The following is an 18,859-nucleotide window of genomic DNA, read 5'->3' on the forward strand; positions in this document are numbered from 1 at the left end:
TCCTGGACTCCCCAGTTTCCCAGGTTGGGTTGTTCGGCGACGTGGCGGAGAGCTGCGCCCAACAGTTCTCTGCCACCCAGGTTCGGACGGAGGCTCCCCGACACACCCTATCCCGGCGGCCCGCTGTTGCCTCCACCCTGCCGCCGGAGATAGTCCCTCCGCCCGTTCGTCGCCGAGGGCGCCCCCCTGCCGCTGCCTCCGGTTCCGCGGGGTCTCCGCAACAGCCTTCACCCAGGCCCCAGCGTAGAACCAGCAGCAGACAGGCCGCCCAGTCTGTCTCAGTCACCGCCCAGCCAGGGGGCGAGTGTCAGAAACGTTCCTGAGACAGGCCACCCAGGGATGGGGGGACTAGCTCTTCAGACGGTTACCGTTCCACCATTGGTTCTCCGGAGTCCAGTGGTACCCCAATTGTCAGAAGAGCGAATTTCTCCGTCCCTGGGTCCCAAGAGGGCGAGGCTGGCGGCTTGCGACCCTGTGGAACAGCCTTGCTCCCCCCAGCCCCCTCTTGTTCGCCAGCCCACAACACGAGGCGGTCGAGGACCCGGTCATCCGCCTTCTCTCCCGTCCTCTGTTGCCCCGTGGAGACAGGTAAGTGCAGCACGGCTCACTCAGACCCCGCTTCGGGCCGCCCACGGGCCTTCCCGAGCCGGGTCCCTGCCCTCCACCGCGCTGCCCCACCCCGGGTATGCCTGTGTTACCCTTGGTCCCCCTGGTTCGGTTCGTCGAGGCCTGGAAAGTGCTCTCCAACCCGTCCGGCTGGCTCCTCCGTACCATCAGGCTCGGCTACACGATTCAGTTCCGCCGGAGTCCGCCCAGGTACAGTGGCATTCGCCACACTTCAGTGTCGAGCGAATCTGCTCCTGTCATGCGCGCGGAGATCGCGGTCCTGCTGGCGAAGGACGCGATAGAGCCGGTGTCGGTAGCCGATATGAAGGCCGGCTTTTACAGCCCGTACTTCATTATACCCAAGAAAGGGGGTGGGTTACGACCAATCCTGGACCTGCTAGTCCTGAATCGGGCCCTTCACAAGCTCCCGTTCAGAATGCTGACGCAGAAACGCATCTTCCAATGTGTCCGTCCCCAGGATTGGTTTGCAGCGATCGACCTGAAGGACGCGTACTTTCATGTCTCCATCCTGCCGCGACACAGGCCATTCCTGCGTTTCGCGTTCGAGGGTCAGGCGTATCAGTACAAAGTCTTACCCTTCGGGCTGGCCCTGTCACCCCGTGTCTTTACGAAAGTTACGGAGGCAGCCCTCGCTCCCATGAGAGAGCAGGGCATTCGCGTTCTCAACTATCTCGACGACTGGCTGATACTAGCTCAGTCTCGGGAGCGGTTATGCGAACACAGGGATTTGCTGCTCCAGCACATCAGCCAGCTGGGTCTTCAGGTCAACTGGGAGAAGAGCAAACTCGCCCCTGTGCAGAGGATCTCTTTTCTCGGTTTGGAGCTGGACTCGGTCCAACACACGGCGCGCCTCACAGAGGATCGCGCCCGGTCGGTGCTGAACTGCCTGAATTTTATCAAGGGCAGAACAGTGGTTTTTCTGAAACAGTTTCAGAGGCTCCTGGGGCATATCGCAGCCGCAGTTACACCGCTCGGCCTGCTTCATATGAGACCACTCCAGCACTGGCTTCGCGACCGAGTCCCGAGGTGGGCGTGGCGGAGAGGCACGCTCCCTGTGAGAATCACCGCGGCCTGCCTCCAAACCTTCAGCCCGTGGTCGGACCTTTCGTTTCTCCGGGCCGGTGTGTCCCTAGAACAAGTGTCCAGGCATGCTGTGGTCTTCACAGACGCCTCCAACACTGGCTGGGGGGCCACGTACAACGGGCATGCAGTAGCTGGCACCTGGACGGGGTCCCACCTGCATTGGCACATCAACTGCCTCGAGTTGTTAGCAGTACTCCTTGCTTTGAGACGCCTCAGGACGACGCTGCTCGGCAAGCACGTACTGGTCCGGACGGACAGCACTGCGGCCGTTGCGTACATCAACCACCAAGGTGGTCTACGTTCCCGCCGCATGTCACAACTCGCCCGCCACCTCCTCCTATGGGGTCAGAAGCATCTGAGGTCGCTTCGTGCCGTTCAAATCCCTGGCCTGCTCAATCGTGCCGCCGACGAGCTCTCACGACAGATTGTGGCCTCGGGATAATGGCGGCTCCATCCCCAGGCGGTCCAGCTGATATGGGACCACTTCGGGGCCGCACAGATAGATCTGTTTGCCTCTCCGGACTCGTCCCATTGCCAGTTGTTTTATTCCCTCGAAACGGATGCACTGGCTCACAGCTGGCCCCGGGGCCTCCGCAAGTATGCGTTTCCCCCAGTGAGCCTTATTGCACAACTACTGTGCAAAGTCAGGGAGGAAGAGGAGCAGGTTTTGCTAGTTGCCCCTTATTGGCCCAACCGAACCTGGTTCCCCGAACTTTTTCTCCTCTCGATAGCTCCTCCCTGGCCTATTCCTCTGAGAGAGGACCTACTCTCTCAGGGACGGGGCACCATATGGCACCCGCGTCCAGACTATTGGAGACTCCATGTGTGGTCCCTGGACGGGACGCGGAGGTTTTAGGTAGTCTACCACAGGCAGTCGTAGATACCATCACGTCAGCGAGAGCCCCCTCTACGAGGCTTGCTTACTCCCTGAAGTGGAAACTGTTCGTTGAGTGGTGTGCTTCTCAAGGAGAAGACCCCCGAAGGTGTTCGGTCATTTCCGTGCTTTCTTTCCTGCAAGAGGCTTTGGAGCGTCGGCTGTCCCCCTCCACCCTCAAAGTGTATGTCGCCGCTATTGCCGCACATCACGATGCAGTTGACGGGAAATCCCTGGGGAAGCATGACTTGATCGTCAGGTTCCTGAGGGGAGCGAGGAGGTTGAATCCGCCTCGCCCCCCCTCTATACCCTCTTGGGACTTATCTCTGGTGCTAACCGCACTGCAGAGACCGCCCTTCGAGCCTTTGCAGGTAGCAGAGTTAAAAATTCTGTCCCAAAAGACAGTTCTCCTACTTGCGTTGGCCTCCATCAAGAGGGTAGGGGACCTGCACGCATTTTCGGTCAGCGAATCGTGCCTGGAATTCGGGCCGGCTAACTCTCACGTTATCCTGAGACCCCGGCCTGGATATGTGCCCAAGGTTCCTACCACCCCCTTTCGGGACCAGGTGGTGAACCTGCAAGCGCTGCCCCCGGAGGAGGCAGACCCAGCCCTGGCTTTTCTCTGCCCCGTTCGCGCCCTGCGCTTGTACGTGGACAGAACGCAAAGCTTTAGGACCTCAGAGCAGCTCTTCGTCTGTTATGGAGGTCAGCGGAAGGGAAAGGCTGTCTCCAAGCAGAGGTTGGCCCACTGGATAGTGGATGCCATCATCTTGGCGTATGAGTCCCAAGGTGAACCCTGTCCCCCCGGACTGCGAGCTCACTCCACAAGGAGTGTTGCCGCTTCTTGGGCGCTGGCGCAGGGTGCCTCGCTGACAGATGTCTGTAGAGCTGCGGGCTGGGCGACACCTAATACGTTTGCTAGATTCTATAGCCTACGTGTCGAGCCGGTTGCTTCCCGTGTGCTCTCTTCTCATAGAAGCCAGTAACACCGTGAGCCCCGGTTCAGTGTCGGCTTGCTGCGCCATTCCCCTCTTACGGACCGGATACGTGCGCCATTTCGCTCCGGTGGAATTCCCTTGTCCGGAACCTGTTGAGCTCCTCCGTACCCCCCCCAACGTCGGACGTGGCGGAACGTCTGGTGTTAGGCCTACCACTCGTATGCAGTGTGGAACCTGTGTTAGGCTGGGTCCATATGTTGCGGTCCCTACGGCGACCCCATATGTGTATTCTTCCACGATACGGCTCCCCAAGGTGAGCCCGTGTCTTTCCCTTTGCAGAGTCCTGCCGTCACTGTAAATTGGTGTGTCTCCCCCTCTCTAGGCTGGAGCCACCCCAGTGACATTCCATATGTTATACTGCCCGGCTCTCCGCCCAGTTCATATGTGTATTTCCCCACCCCTTTCGGGTTGGTTGGGCTCCGCAGCGTCCCTTCCTTCCAAGGTTGGGCACGCTTTCCCAGTGTTACCAAGTCTAACTGAGTGGGTCTTGTGGAACAGCAGCGACTTCCTGGCCTAAGCCCTGTCCTTTTCTGCTAGAACGTCGGGAGGATCAGAAGGCTTTTGTCTAGGCACTGGAAGGTGGCAGCGTTAGTGGCGTGTTCAATGGTTGATCCCATTTCAGTGGGCGTCGACTACGTCCGACGTTATCGACTGAAAGGGAACGTCCTGGTTGCGTATGCAACCCACCGTTCCCTGAAGGAGGGAACGGAGGACGTAGTCCCCTTGCCACTACCGCTGGACCACCGCTGACTCCGAGTTACGCTCGGCTCCTCAGCGAAAAGCAAATGGTGCGTGCATCCACTTCCGTATTTATACCCGCGCTGCGGGGCGGAGTGTGAGATGCAAATCTCGCACGCCAATGTGTATTGGCTCGTTCAATAATACTCGAAGACGATAGGCTCCCTAGCGTGATCCCATTTCAGTCGGCGTCGACTACGTCCTCCGTTCCCTCCTTCAGGGAACGGTGGGTTGCATACGCAACCAGGACGTTATTCAGTCAAGAAGTGGGTGATTTAATATCCTCTTTTGTTGTTTGATTAACATTGATCACACAGACAACAGTAGGTTTAATAGGCTGCTGTCACTTTAAGAGCTGATGCACGATTCTAATTCATTGGAACGCACCTGATTTCTTTCTTAATTGTTTACGTACACTTATAACAAACCCCTACTGTTTAATAGCAGGGTATCGCGATACCTTTCTAGTAACTATATCATGCAACACTAAAATTAACAAAATATATATCATTGTTCTAGTGGTTTTTGTATATTTTTATCCAAAAATCTTATTGTGCCTTCAATGCCCCGATATCCTCACGACGAAGTTCTTTTTCGTCCTTTGCTTAAAATAAAAAGAAGTTGGACAAGCCTTTGCAGAAAAATACTGTTAATGAACATATTGATGAACATCCGTCCAAGAGCGACATTTCGATGAATATGTAAATATGTGCTGTGCACTTTCCTCTCAATAAAGAAAATAAACACACAACAATAATGACAGTGGTGAGAAAGCAGGAGATCATAGTGATGTGATCATGCCGACAGATGAGATCATTTTAAATTACACTGTTATGGTAGTTTGATTGTAAATTATATTTAAGACTATAGACTATATAGATCTGACTATGTGAGACTAGTTTGAATTAATCCTGTTTCTTTGCATAGCACATTGACACTACAGAATGGCCTTTTCTGTATTTTCCTGGACGTTGTATGAGCATTCGTTAATTTCATTTCATGTGTCATGGAATGGAAGTGAGGCTCTCTTGTTTTTAAGCTTTTGTTACAAGCTGTTCGAATGAAAATTCTTACATATAGCCCCTTTAACTAGTAAATACTTCGGAATTTCACATTTAATTTGTTTAACAGTTTTTAACAGTGAAGTGTGTTATTTTTCATAACAAATAATCTTCAAAAGCATCTAACCTTGGTAATGAGGAGTTGCCTGTGGTCACGATGTAAGAATTATGGTAACTTTTTGTAAGAGATGTGCTTGTTGTGTTGGCCACAAGCAAATGTATTTGACCTTTTTGATGGTGTCATTAAAGCTGCAGTAGGGAGTTTTGAGAAAATGTTGACTTAGCCTGAAAATTTGAACAAGCACAAATTACAGGTCCAACCCCCTTGCTCTCTGCTGCGCTACAGCCCTCCCTCCACAGCTCCTCCCCTACAGCGGAGCCTGCCGTGAACGCGCAGGCTAGTAAGCAGGACCACCGATGACGGCGGATTATAAACAGTTATGGCACATTCACTAATAGGGACGAAACATCAACAATATGCTTTACATTGACTATGGCCTGCCCATACTTTGACTACAAACGTGGTCCTCAAATCATTATGAATTTTGCAATACATGTAACTTTATAACGTTGCACTCTTTCTATAAGTTATAAATAGCTAGTAAGATAACGTTAAAGGATTAGTTCACTTTAAAAAAAACTTTTGCTGATAATTTACTCACCCCATGTCATCCAAGATGTCCATGTCTTTCTTTCTTCAGTCGAAAAGAAATTAAGTTTTTTGATGAAAACATTCCAGGCTTTTTCTCCATATAATGGACTTCAATAGGACACAAACGTTTCAAGGACCAAATGACAGTTTCAGTGCAGCTTCAAACGATATGAGACGATGAATAGGGGTCTTATCTAGCGAAACGATCGGTCATTTCAAAAATAAATAAAAATCTTTAAGTTTTATAAGCACAAATGCTCGCCTTGCTCTGTTCTGTGATGCACGTTCGTGATCCTGTTCGAACTCGTTCATCAAAATGAACAAATCTTTTTTTAGTCATTTCGTTCGTTGAATGAACGAAATGACTCGAAAAAAGATTCGTTCATTTGGATGAACGAGTTCGAACAGGATCACGAACGACGGTACGCGCTCGCGCTGTGCAAGAGAGGGTGATCAGCACGTACACGAGCGTGATTGACACTGCTAAGACATTCCTCCTGGCTCTGATTGGTTGTTTCTGACCGGGAGCGGTGTATTTCTGCAAATGGTAATAGGACCACAGGGAGGAGCTTGATTTTTTCACAGATTATCTGTCTCATATTCTACTGTCAGGACATAATGACAGTTTTAACAAATATTTGTTTACAAAAGTTACCTACTGGAGCTTTAAGTAAGACTTAAAAGGGATCTTTGACTGATTACTTAACGACTCTGTACTGATGGAGACCACTGATAAAAGCAGCACACTGGATCACACGCGGTCTTAAGATCAGTCATACATTTGTGTGCATACATGGTGTGTGTGTGTGTTTAGCTGCACTATGTAGCCAAATTTGTCCACAGAAGTAAGCTAAATTTGGGGAAAAAACTGTCCTTTGGAGACTTCTGGGGCATCTTCTGTATGACATACATTCATATAAATTTAAATTATACACACACATTACACACTGTAAAAAAAACTTTGGATTTTAGTAAACTAAGTTTAATTTACTTTGTTTATCCAATTGATTTGTCCAATGAATTTGAAATGACAATATTAAAAACTTCTCAACTTTTGAAAATGAAACAAGCCCATGCAAATAAAGGAAGAAATAAACATGAAAAAAAATGTGATGAGTTTTTTTACGATGTGTACACGCACTAACACACACACACACACACACACACACACACACACACACACACACACACACACACACACACACACACACACAAATCACATTTCTTCCCTATTCTGATGCTCAGCAGTTCATCTTGACCATGCGTAAATGGATTGAGTTGCTGCCATTTTATTGGATGATTAGATATTTGTGTTAAGGAGCAGTTGAACAGGTGTACCATATAAAGTGGCCAATGAGTGTGAATGTTACTGAGTATATGATGAGCTTTATATATATAAAATAAAAGTTTCTAATATTCACCCATTTAGATACCTAAATTGCATTGAGTGTAGATAGAACATAGACAATTATGTGTTGGTGATATTAAACACAAACTAACTGACAACACAGAACAAATTTTTAGTTCGGCCATTTATAAACTTTCTTGTATAATGTTATATACAATTTAAAATGCATTAATTTATGTATTTTTAAGACAACCTACCTTAAAATACATAACATTACATAAAAAATAATAAATTAAATATTAGGATGCTTGTTACAAGATGAGATGACTTTTTCATGGTTTTTACTGTTCAAAATGTCCAAAGCTAAAGCTAAGCATGTTAAAGCGCCATTGCTATAAATAATATATTTTCAAAATAATTATTAATGTTTTTTCTTAAATAAAGAAAACCTTGTCTGCCTCAAGTTTGCACCAATGAGAATGTGATGTAATTCTTCCATCTTCAAGTCATTCTACCTCGTGGTTCCTCTGAGACAACGCGACAGAAACACTATCTAGGTGATATCTTATGTAACATGTGATAAGCAAATCTAAATCAATAAAGCCGCTGCTGCTTGCCTTCGGTCATCTGGGGGGTTCTAAATATAGTGGGGATCATATTTTATCGTGACACCGTACTCTGTGAAGGAAGGCCTTTGTTCTGTGTGTGTGTGTGTGTGTGTGTGTGTGTGTGTGTGTGTGTGTGTGTGTGTGTGTGTGTGTGTGTGTGTGTGTGTGTGTGTGTGTGTGTGTGTGTGTGTGTGTGTGTGTGTGTGTGTGTGTGTGTGTGGGTGGGTGGGTGGGTGGGTGGGTGGGTGTGTGTGTGTGTGTGTGTGTGTTTGTTGTCCTCAGTAAAAGCACATGACTGAGTCAAAACACACACAATGTCCTGGGAAGAGGAACACACCACGAGAGAAAGAGAGAGAGACTAGGGATGCTTGAAAATAGAGGAGATGAAAGAGTTTAAGATAAGATTAAGATGACAAAAGTAACTTAATCATATTTATAAATGCAGTTATGTAATTTTGCAAAGCATCTGTCCTTCATATCCTAAGACAAGCATTGCTATTTTCTAATGTAAATCTGTGGAGGACCTGTTTGTTTGGATTGCATTTTTAAATGCTATTTTATGACAGTTATCCAAGCAAATGGTAACATGTTCAGATATATTTTAATTTTGTGTAAAATAAGTGTTCATTATATTCAGTAATGTTAAATAGCTCTCTGTCAATCTTATTTATATTATTTTATATTTACATTTGTATTATTTTAATTTATATCCTAGACTACACTAAAAGTTTGGGGACAAAGACATTTTGGAAGAAATGAATACTTTTATTCAACAAGGATGCATTAAATTCATCAAAGGTATACAGTAAAGACATTTATAATGTTACAAAAGAGTTCTATCTTAAATAAACGCTGTTTTTTAAAAACTTTGTATTCATCAAAGAATCCTGACCCAAAAAAATTATCACGGTTTCCACAAAAATATTGCAACAGTTTTTAACATTGATAATTATAACAAATGTTCCCTAGCAGCAAAGTAATCTTCACATTCTTACATATTAGAATGATTTCTGAAGGATCATGTGACAGTAAGGATGCTGAAAATTCAGCTTTGCATCGCAGAAATAAATTACATTTTAAATTACATTAAAATAGAAAACAGTTTTTTTATTGTAATAATATTTCACAACATTACAGTTTTTACTGTATTTTGGGTCAAATGCAGCCTTGGTGAGCATAAGAGACTTCTTTATTAAAAAATATTTCTGAGCCCAAACTTTTGAACAGTACATTAAATACTTTAATATTAATATAGTATATACTTGTAGTAATTAGATATTGATATTGAATAGATATTGATATTGTCATCAGCCATTAAAACAGACTATATCGGTCGACATCTGATTGACATTCAGTGCCCAGATTTGCGCTACATTGGTCTGTAAAATAAAACATTTTACATAATGTCACATCTCTAGAAGAAGCATGGAGCCCTTACAGATATGAATCATGGTAACCAGATTCCATCAAAGTACCAGTTACTCACTCCATTAGTTTGTACTCCAATAAAATCCTAGTATTTGTCACCAATGTCCTTAATAAAATAAGTAACAAATTCATGAAGGAGTGCTCTAATAATTTATCACGGTTTTGCAATTATAACTGGTAAATTTAGCAGAAATTGGATCAGGTTGGAGGTCCCTGACAGGGACAATCAGATACTTCAAAGACTAGTTTCGAAAACCTCAGATTAGCCCAGAATTTCAAGGAGAGTAGCACAGATCTTTTTTTCCTGGAGAGATCTGCAGCATGAGAAGAGCTGAAGGCTCTTTGAAGAGCACACGACAAGAGAGAGACTGAAATGAAGCGTGTGGAGTCACTTAAAGATAATTAAGGAGAAATTTGAAGAAGTAAAATGCTTGGTTTGTTTATTGACACAGCCATCAAACACTTTATGATCTCTGTATCACCACTGAGCATCACATCATTTTACTGCACTCGTCATTCCTTAAAGGTGTACTATGTCATATTTATGGTAAAAATGGAATATTGCAGTATTCATTATAAATGATCATCCGTGCCCATTGTGTCCTTGTAATGTTTAATCAAAATAACTTCCCCTCCCTCTTGCAGCGACATCTCTTCTCTTTTCTGATGATGGGTTTACTGGCACAAGACAACCTGTCACTCACACGAGATCGACCAATAGCAAACCACAACCATCTAATCAATTCCTGATGGACAAAATGAAGTCCCGCTCTACATTTTTTTCTCATTCGAGTAGCCGTTTCACTTGGAATATACGTCTCCATAGTACAAAGCCTTGCACGTGACACGCGGGAAAAAATATATTTACAATTCTTTACTAATTCGTTCCCTCGTTTTAAGTAAATGTTTGCACGATTTTCATTTTACTAAATTGTGGCCACATTGTAATAATTAGTTTCCTTGTTGTAGTTAAATTAAAACGAAGGAACTAATTAGTACAATGTGACCATGATTTACTAAATCAAGGGAACAAATTATATTGTGCGCAAGATTTAGTACAACGATGGAAAGAATTATTATAATGTGCGCATGAATTTCTTAAAACGGGGACCACAATTTACTAATACAAGAGAACAAATTCTTAATTCATAGCCATAATATATATATTTCTTTTTTCTTGTATGTCAGGTGTGTGGCTCCATACAAAATGAAAGAAAATATTACTTTAATCACAACTTCTGTGCCATGGCAACATTAAAACACTGCGGTTCAACTGCTGGTTCGACCTATGATGTGAGTTTGGGACAGGATGACCTGAAAGCAAGTGTGCCGCACAAGTCCTGAAAAATGAAGCCAAAATGTTTCGATCGCCCCCAGGTAGCTGGATCCAGTATAGGTCATAAACCCCACCCTCTCCATGTAATCTAATGGGACATGACACAAAATAAACAATCAAATTACACTTCAAATCCTTTTTTTCCAAAGATGGTTTCTTTCACTTTAGGTAGTTTTATCACGCTGATTTAAGTTTAACTTTTTACAGTCTATGCCTGAAATGGGTGTTTGGAAAACATGTTATTAGTCCGTAGGAGATGTGTGCTATTACACATACCTATTTTTGTCTGGCAGATAATAAAACAGGCAAAAAAAAAAATCCATACGTTTTTTAGACCAGTATGCAACCACCTATCAATGCCCTGGCAATCATCACAGTGAGTTTTGCACTCACATTTTCGCAATTCCTTATTTGCAGTTATTGGTGCAGAACTTACACACATCATCTATATATATATTTAATCTGAAGGCAACTGTTTTGTCAGATTTAGATAATTGTGTAAGATTTTTGTGGACTTACTACTCAGGCTTTAGCTGCTGTGTGTGTGCGTGTGTGTGTGTAAACCCTGGTAAACCCAACGTTATGGGGACGTTATCAATACAATAACCATGAGGAAAGCAGCTTATAAATCATACTAAGTGATGTTTTTTGAAAATGTAAAAATGCAGAAAGTTTTCTGTGATGGATAGGTTTAGGGGTAGGGTTAGTGTAAGGGGACAGAATATTCAGTTTGTACAGTATAAAAATCATTATATCTATGGAATGTCCTCATAATGATAGGAATTCCAGTGTGCGTAGTTACAAGAATAGAAGCTCTTGACTGTAGATGACCTCTCAAGAGCAAAATTAACATAAAACAGGCAGATGACAAAAGCAAATTTATGCTCTCCCATTTACAAAAGAGTGAAAGAGAGAAGCAGTTTTCTCAAGTAAATTGATTTTATTTTTACAATCAAAACAAAGAATTCAGTGTTGCAGTGTAAATATTAATGCTACAGTAATTTCTTTATTCTTCTTGCAACATGAAATGTGCATTACAGGATAGCATTTATAAACTCTAAAAAATGGTGGGTTGTTTCAACTTATGGTTGGGTCAATTATGGACAAACCCAACCGTTGGTTGAACATTTTTAATTATCCAATGGTTGGGTTAATATATATTTTACCTAACCATGGGTTGAAACCACCAAGCATTTTTTAGAGTGTAGTGATTTTGATCTGTATTTAGCCTGTGAAGGCTTTTTGCACATGTGTGTTTGTGTGTGAGTGTGTGATTCCTGCTGAGAGGCTTATGTGTAGTGTTAAAGTGGATGACGCAGGAAGCTTTGAGCCACCTGCGCTCTGTCATTGCAACAATGCTGCCTTACCATTTGGACAACGCTATAAAAAACAACCTTCTACTTTTTTGACAATCTACATCATATCCGTCGACTGCTGTTAGAAGTGTTAGAAGCTCTGCTTAAAAACCATGCTCTAATCAGCTGGATAACACCGTCGAATTGGAGTTCATGCTGATCAGGATGGCTACATCTGTCTTGCGAGCACGTCAACATTAATTCAACCTGTGAAACATTATTTCTTCGGTGGACTGACATTGTTTGTCTTATCAAGTTTGCATTGTAAATGGTTGTAGTGGTGGACATTCAAGCACATGTGCAAACAATGCGTAATTAAAAACAGGCTAGGCATGTCAGAATGTTGCTTCAGGGCTCTGAGATGGTAAAACCGGATATATTCTTCAATTTGTTGCCTTTTTTAACCTCATTTCAACAAAACGTACCTGTTTTTCTCAATCTCTCCCAGGTGTCTGCTGCAGAAGAGCGTTTAGGGCCGATGCGACTGACCCAGGAGCCCATTCAGGTAGAGTCCGAATGTTTCATCATTGTGTGTTGGCTGGAAAATTAATGCATGTGCATTCAAAAGTTTGGAGTCAGTAAGTATCTTATGCTCATTAAGGCTGCATTTATGTGATCAAAAATAGTGTAAATAGAGTAATATATAGATACTATTATAATTTAAAAGAGCTATTTTCTATATAATATATTTTAAAATGTAATTTATTCCTGTGATGCAAAGCTGAATTTTCAGCATCATTCCTCTAGTCTTCAGTGTCACATGATCCTTCAGAAATCATTCTAATATGCTGATTTTCTGCTTAAGAAATTAGTATACATTTTGAACCCGGTTGTGCAGGATTCTTTGAAGAATAGAATTTTCAAAACAGCATTTATTTGAAAGTGAAATCTTTTGTAACTTTATGAATGTCTTTACTGTCACTTTGGATCAATTTAATCTGTCCTTGCTAAATAAAAGTATTAATTTCTCCAAAGAAAAAAAAAAACGTACACAGCCCAAACTTTTGAATGGAAGGATATTTATTACCTTTTTTAAGTATAGATCAGGGGTTCTCTAAGGGGGGTTCGTGACCCATAGAAGTTCGTTTCAACTTGAAGAAATTATAACAGAAAAATATATTACTATTGTACAGTAGAATGTACTTCTCACAGTAATAATAATAGGAATAAATATAAATAGTAATACACTTATTAAAGCTTAATTTTCTTAATGAATAATCACAATTTTTCTTCCATGTTTCAGTTTTAACAGGTAACCGTCTGTTGTGCAACGCTTTGCTAAAAATAAAAATAATTGTTACATTTTAATTTGATTACATTTTAAAAGATTACATTTTTAAAAGATTAGCCTTAATTTCATTTCCGCCTTTTTGATGATAAAATTGTATTAAAACAAAAAATTAAACATTTCATAGGACCCTGTTATTGTAAACATTTAAAAAACAATAATAATTATAATTTGTTAAAGTTTTATGAATTCAATTGATTAGACATGCTTCTTGATTATTAAAATTTAAATTTCATATGACCCTAAACATGTATTTTTTGTTAAACTTTTAATAAATTGTTGATCAAATTGTATGTGCTGTTTAGTTTTAATTGATTAGGCATGCTTTATGAATACGAGAGTACAAACTGTAGCAAGCATTTGCTTAATCACTGTATAATAATTAAGTTTGAGAACTACTGGCTTTGATCTGGTTTATCATCTGGGATGGGAAACAAAAGGTGCATGTTTAATTGGTTAATTGCTGAGACTGAATCCATGTGGGAGTTGCTAAACCACAGGTTGCTTTAAGTGAATGATCAAATTCTTTAAATGAAAAGAATGTGCTTTGACTTTAAATTAACCACCGAATTTTGACCAATTTGAAATCTGGCATTGGCCGATAATCTTGTCAGCTTGGCAAGCATCAGAAGTGTTAGATCCTCCTTGTTTCGAGGCAGAATCTGTCGGCCTTGTCAGTGGATAATAACATTTTTAAAATGTGAATATTGTATATTGACTAAAATAATTTTTGATTTCAGCAATTTGTTAGCACTCTCTAAATGTCTGCACTACCCATTGAAACACAAACAAATTAGACAACCACTATAATATGCACAGTTTCTAGCAATTTTTTCATTATTCCAGGTTAGCATAGTTTTGCAGTGGGGTATGGGTTATTTTCAAGCTTATGAGAGTATGAGATTAAAAAGCATAATTGCAGGTCACTGTGAAACCATGTAGAGTTAGTTATTGTTTATTTGAGTGTCAAACACCTTTTATGGTGCCCAGCCCTCATGGGCTTATTAGACACAACAGCTTCACACATATCACCAAAATAGCCACGTGATATAAGACAAAATCTCCAACATAGTATAACTAAACCACAAAGATAAATACACATACAAATAGAAATGACATACGGGATATCATACAGGATACAGAATACTTTGCCGTAAACACCAGGCTTTTTCTATAAATTTTGCCAAAGCAAAAACATGATTATCAAACAGCCAGCACAAAATCTCCCCTTCATATTTCCAAAATATATCAGGATTTTTTAACTGAACTAATTCAAAAAGATAGTTCCTTAAATCATAGTATAAAGGGCAATAAAAAACAAAGTGAAATTCATCTTCCACAACCTTGAGATCACAGAATTCACATAAACGTAAATGTTCAGGTATACCCTTAAATCGACCCACTTCCACTGCCAGAGGTAAGGTACTAGTTCTCAATTGCGCACAGAGAGACCTCTGCCTTCTCTTTAAATTAAGGAAAATATAAGGTTCTGTTACAAAATCATTCTTGAACTGAACATAATTTCTGAGTTTTGGCTTCTTCCATATATCTTGTTTCCAGTGATTTTCATATTTACTTAACAGTCTTTGTCTGACATCCTTTATATTACATTGAAGCTTATTGTAGTACCTTATATGCAAGTCAGACACAGAAAATATTGACAAGACTTCTCCACACCAGGGGTGATGATTTGCTCTGTCCCAGTTAAAAATTTTCTTCGTTAGCCTTTCCTCTGGCAGACTAACAAGACGGTTCCACAATCGCACCATTTCACACCTTTGTTTTACAATACATGGATCCCATCCTGCATCTCCATTCACAGCTACCTTCGCTGCATATTTATGTACCCCAAGAAAACATCTCAAAGCACGATTTTGAACAGAATTACAATCATAAACCTCTTCAAATCCCCAAACTCCTGCAGCATAAAACAAAACTGAGTCAACCAAAGATTTATATAGTTGTGTAAATGTCAAAAAACCAAGATCTGTACATAGTTTCATTTTACTCAACACAGAACCCAATGCCCTTCCAGCAGACTCTGCTAGTATTTTTCTTCCCTCTGTAAACTTCATATTTTCATCAAAAACAAAACCAAGGTATTTATAATGACTGGTATATTTTAAGGACACAGGCCCAAACTGAAATATATAAGTACTCTGTAATTCACTTTTTTTCCTAAATTGAACAACTTGTGTTTTTTCATAATTAATAGTAAGACGCCATTTCCTACACCAGGAACTCATAATATTCAACATATTTTGTAAACTTACTTCATTTTCAGCTATCAAAACAATGTCATCTGCGTAAAGCAGAATACTTAGATTCATGTCCTCAATTTGTACACCCAGATTTCCCTGCTTAATTTCTTGGGCTAAATCATTTATGTAGAAAGCAAACAGGGAAGGGGAAAGTAAGTCACCCTGCTTCACCCCAAAAGGTGTCGGAAACCAGTCTGTTCTCAAATTATTTATCTGTACACAAGCAATGGGGTCTCTGTAAAGCAGTTTTATAGCATTATAAAATTCCCCATTAATACCAAATGAAAGTAATTTAAACAGTAAAAGGTCTCGATTAACACAATCAAACGCCTTTTTGAAATCAACAAAGCAGGCAAAAGTACTTTTACCTCTATCCAAACGCACTCTCACCACCGAGGATAGCACATAAATATGATCAATACAGGACCTGTTTTTCCTAAAACCATTCTGTTCATCTACTAATCCCCCATAAGCCTCCAAAAAAGCATTAAGTCTGTTGTTAAGGACTCCTGAGTAAATTTTATAGACTGTACTAATCAAACTAATCCCTCTATAATTCAGCGGGACCCTATGATCATCTTTTATGGATTTCGGGATAGGTTTGATAATTGATCGATTCCACACAGATGGTATAATACCATTCTGAAAACATATACGACATAAACAATGTAGAACATTACACAAGCTAGGGTTCCTAAGTACCTCGTTAGGGAGATCTTCAATGCCCACAGCTTTATTTACCTTGGCTCTATCTAGTACTTTAAGTACTTCCTCTAACGTAATATCACTGTTCAGTATATCATTTTGATAGTATATTGTGTTCATCCCGGTTTCCAACTCCAATTTTACTTTACAAGTTTCTTCTAAGAAATGATCATCAAATAAAGAGAAACTACTATAGGAATATAATTCACGATAATCCTTTTCCCACTTTTTTAATATTTGTCCACATTCAAAAGAAGATTCGCCAGTTTCAAATAAAACCTCCATAGGAATTAATGTTTTCTTTTTTGGACCTAGCTTAAGTAATTCCCTCCAGAATTGCTGAGGGTTACCAGTTTGTAACTGTTCTAATTTGAGGGCCTGGCCTCTTTTAAACCTTCTTTTACAAAACCTAAGCTTTCTATCAAAGCTAGTCTGGCACTGTACAAATTCACTATGCAAAGCCCTCCTCTCCCCAAATTTCCCAGGATTACCCTTAAGAAATAATCTTTCTGCCGATCGTAACTTCGACCATAATTCATTTAATTCATTATTCCAGTAAGGTTGTTTAACTCTGTAATATTTCTTTGTAGCACCCATATTCTTTACAGGACAATATTTGTCCATCTCAGCATGTAAAAAATTACAAAGATTAGAATAACATTGGTCCATATTTTCTTGATTTTTATGTACACTCTGTAATAGGCCTATTACCTCGAATAGGGCCCTACAACACATATTTGAAGACAGGAAATCAACAGGGTAATTCCTGTCTCGTCTTGCATATTGTGGACAGTCAGCCTTACTCTGAATATTGACCACCTCCCCCGCTTGAAAACGTAAACAAAGAACTGAATGGTCAGGGATTCTGCTATGATCATCAATCAGATCAAGACTTCCTGGACCAACCCTGTCAAAAAGTTGTGAAGGTAGATAAACATTAAATCCAAGACATGTATTCAAATTAACATGAGGCGTTACAATATAATCCACAACAGCTTTGCCCCTTACAGAGATGGAAGTAAAGTTATCATTTTCCGGATTCAGCCTCCCATTAAGTATACAGCATTTAGAATCCTTCAAAAACTCAAGAAAGGTATGACCATGCTTATTTACATTGGCATCCAGAGCTAATCGAGGAGGAAGATCATCTCCTTCCACATAGTCCTTAAGCGCCCCGATCCGGCTATTAACATCACCACATATATAGATTGAGTCCACCTTGTCGGTAACAGTATATATCAATGCCAATAGATGGTTGAAATAAAGATCTGCATTCCTGCCCCAGACAGATGATTCTGGAGACAGGTAACATGAAATTAAAATGAAAGAATATTGCGATTCTCTATGCTCAAAACATAAACAAAATATCCCATCAACTGTTTTATCAACAATGCAAACTAAATACTGCTCCAACACAGCATTTTTAACCAAAAATCCCACTCCACCCGAGGCTTTAACAGCCCTCTTATGAGCAATACGATTGTGTCCAAACCAGGTGAATCCATCAAAATCCAAAATGTCATTACATAAGTGAGTTTCATTCAGAGAAATAAAGTCAGGCTCTAAAGATTTAAGTAACAGTCTCCAGAGTTCACAGTTTGACCGCGTCCACCCATTAACATTCCAGTGGAGTAACAAAAACTGTTCATTCACAAACCTGACGGGCTGGGCAAGCCCCTCTCAAGCATCTCCACTAACAGCAGTCGATCCCTCTCTCGTTGCACGGCGAGGCACCCGCGTCTGCTTCATCATGCGTCCGTTGGCTGCCAAATAGAAATCCCTCCCAACCGCAGTTTCACGGATCAAAGTTCTAAAGTTAAATTCCATCATCCGTTCGGCATGAGTTTTCACTGAAGAGACGTATACATCCTTGAAGCCGTCGTTATCTTTCAACTCCGATTTTCTGCGTAACACGGCCACTTTTTCTCGAACCGAGCTCAGCTCCACTTTAACAGGTCCCGGTCGATTTCCGCGCGCCTGCACCCGCTCCACCGCGACGGGGCAGAGCGCAGTATCGCATCCAATGCCGACGTGCAACAGGTCTTTCACTTTAGCCATTAGATCCTCTCCCTCTAAATGAGGAAGCCCCACGACGATCAGCGAGACATCTGGATCAAAACTATTCTTCTTCGCCTCTTTCTCAGCCATTTTCTGCTCAATTTTTTCCATTCGTGCACACAGAATTCCCACCTCAATGTCCAAATTTGTTTTCATGTCTTTAGAGGCCTTCTCTATCTCTTTCAGCACAGCGTGTTGACTTTCAGACATCATTTTCTCCATCGACTCACACAACTTATCAATTCTCGCATTGACTTGCTTTCCCATATCAATTTGTATGCGGTCCAGTCTTGCGTTAATTGCTTTCAGTTCTTTCATCACCGCCGCGCTGCTGCAACACTCGATGTCATTTTTATTGCTATTTTTTGAGGTTCGCCCTTGTTTATCTTGATCCCCCATCCTTTCACTTCACACCACAGAGGGAAGGTATTAACTTTAG

The 18,859-nt window shown here is 41.5% G+C and overlaps 1 protein-coding gene across 7 annotated transcripts in view; it reads left to right on the forward strand.

The window, feature by feature from the left end:
- Nucleotides 1-18,859, forward strand: part of pde8b (phosphodiesterase 8B) — a 93,478-nt gene that overhangs the window by 19,213 nt on the left and 55,406 nt on the right. For 5 of the 7 annotated variants that reach the window (XR_013187539.1, XR_013187523.1, XR_013187517.1 and 2 more), the window contains exon 2: nt 12,557-12,613. Coding sequence is in view for 3 of the 7 variants with exons in the window: in XM_077194211.1 (XP_077050326.1) it covers nt 12,557-12,613 (57 nt within the window). In the remaining 4 variants the exon portion in view is untranslated. Of the gene's footprint in view, nt 1-12,080; nt 12,473-12,556; nt 12,614-18,859 lie in introns of those variants that run through there. The other 2 variants (XR_013187555.1, XM_077194212.1) reach the window with 2 other exon arrangements.

Source organism: Siphateles boraxobius, unplaced genomic scaffold, assembly GCF_051911475.1.
Source record: "Siphateles boraxobius isolate OS27281-9 unplaced genomic scaffold, OSU_SipBor_1 11, whole genome shotgun sequence".
Lineage (NCBI taxonomy): Eukaryota > Metazoa > Chordata > Actinopteri > Cypriniformes > Leuciscidae > Siphateles > Siphateles boraxobius.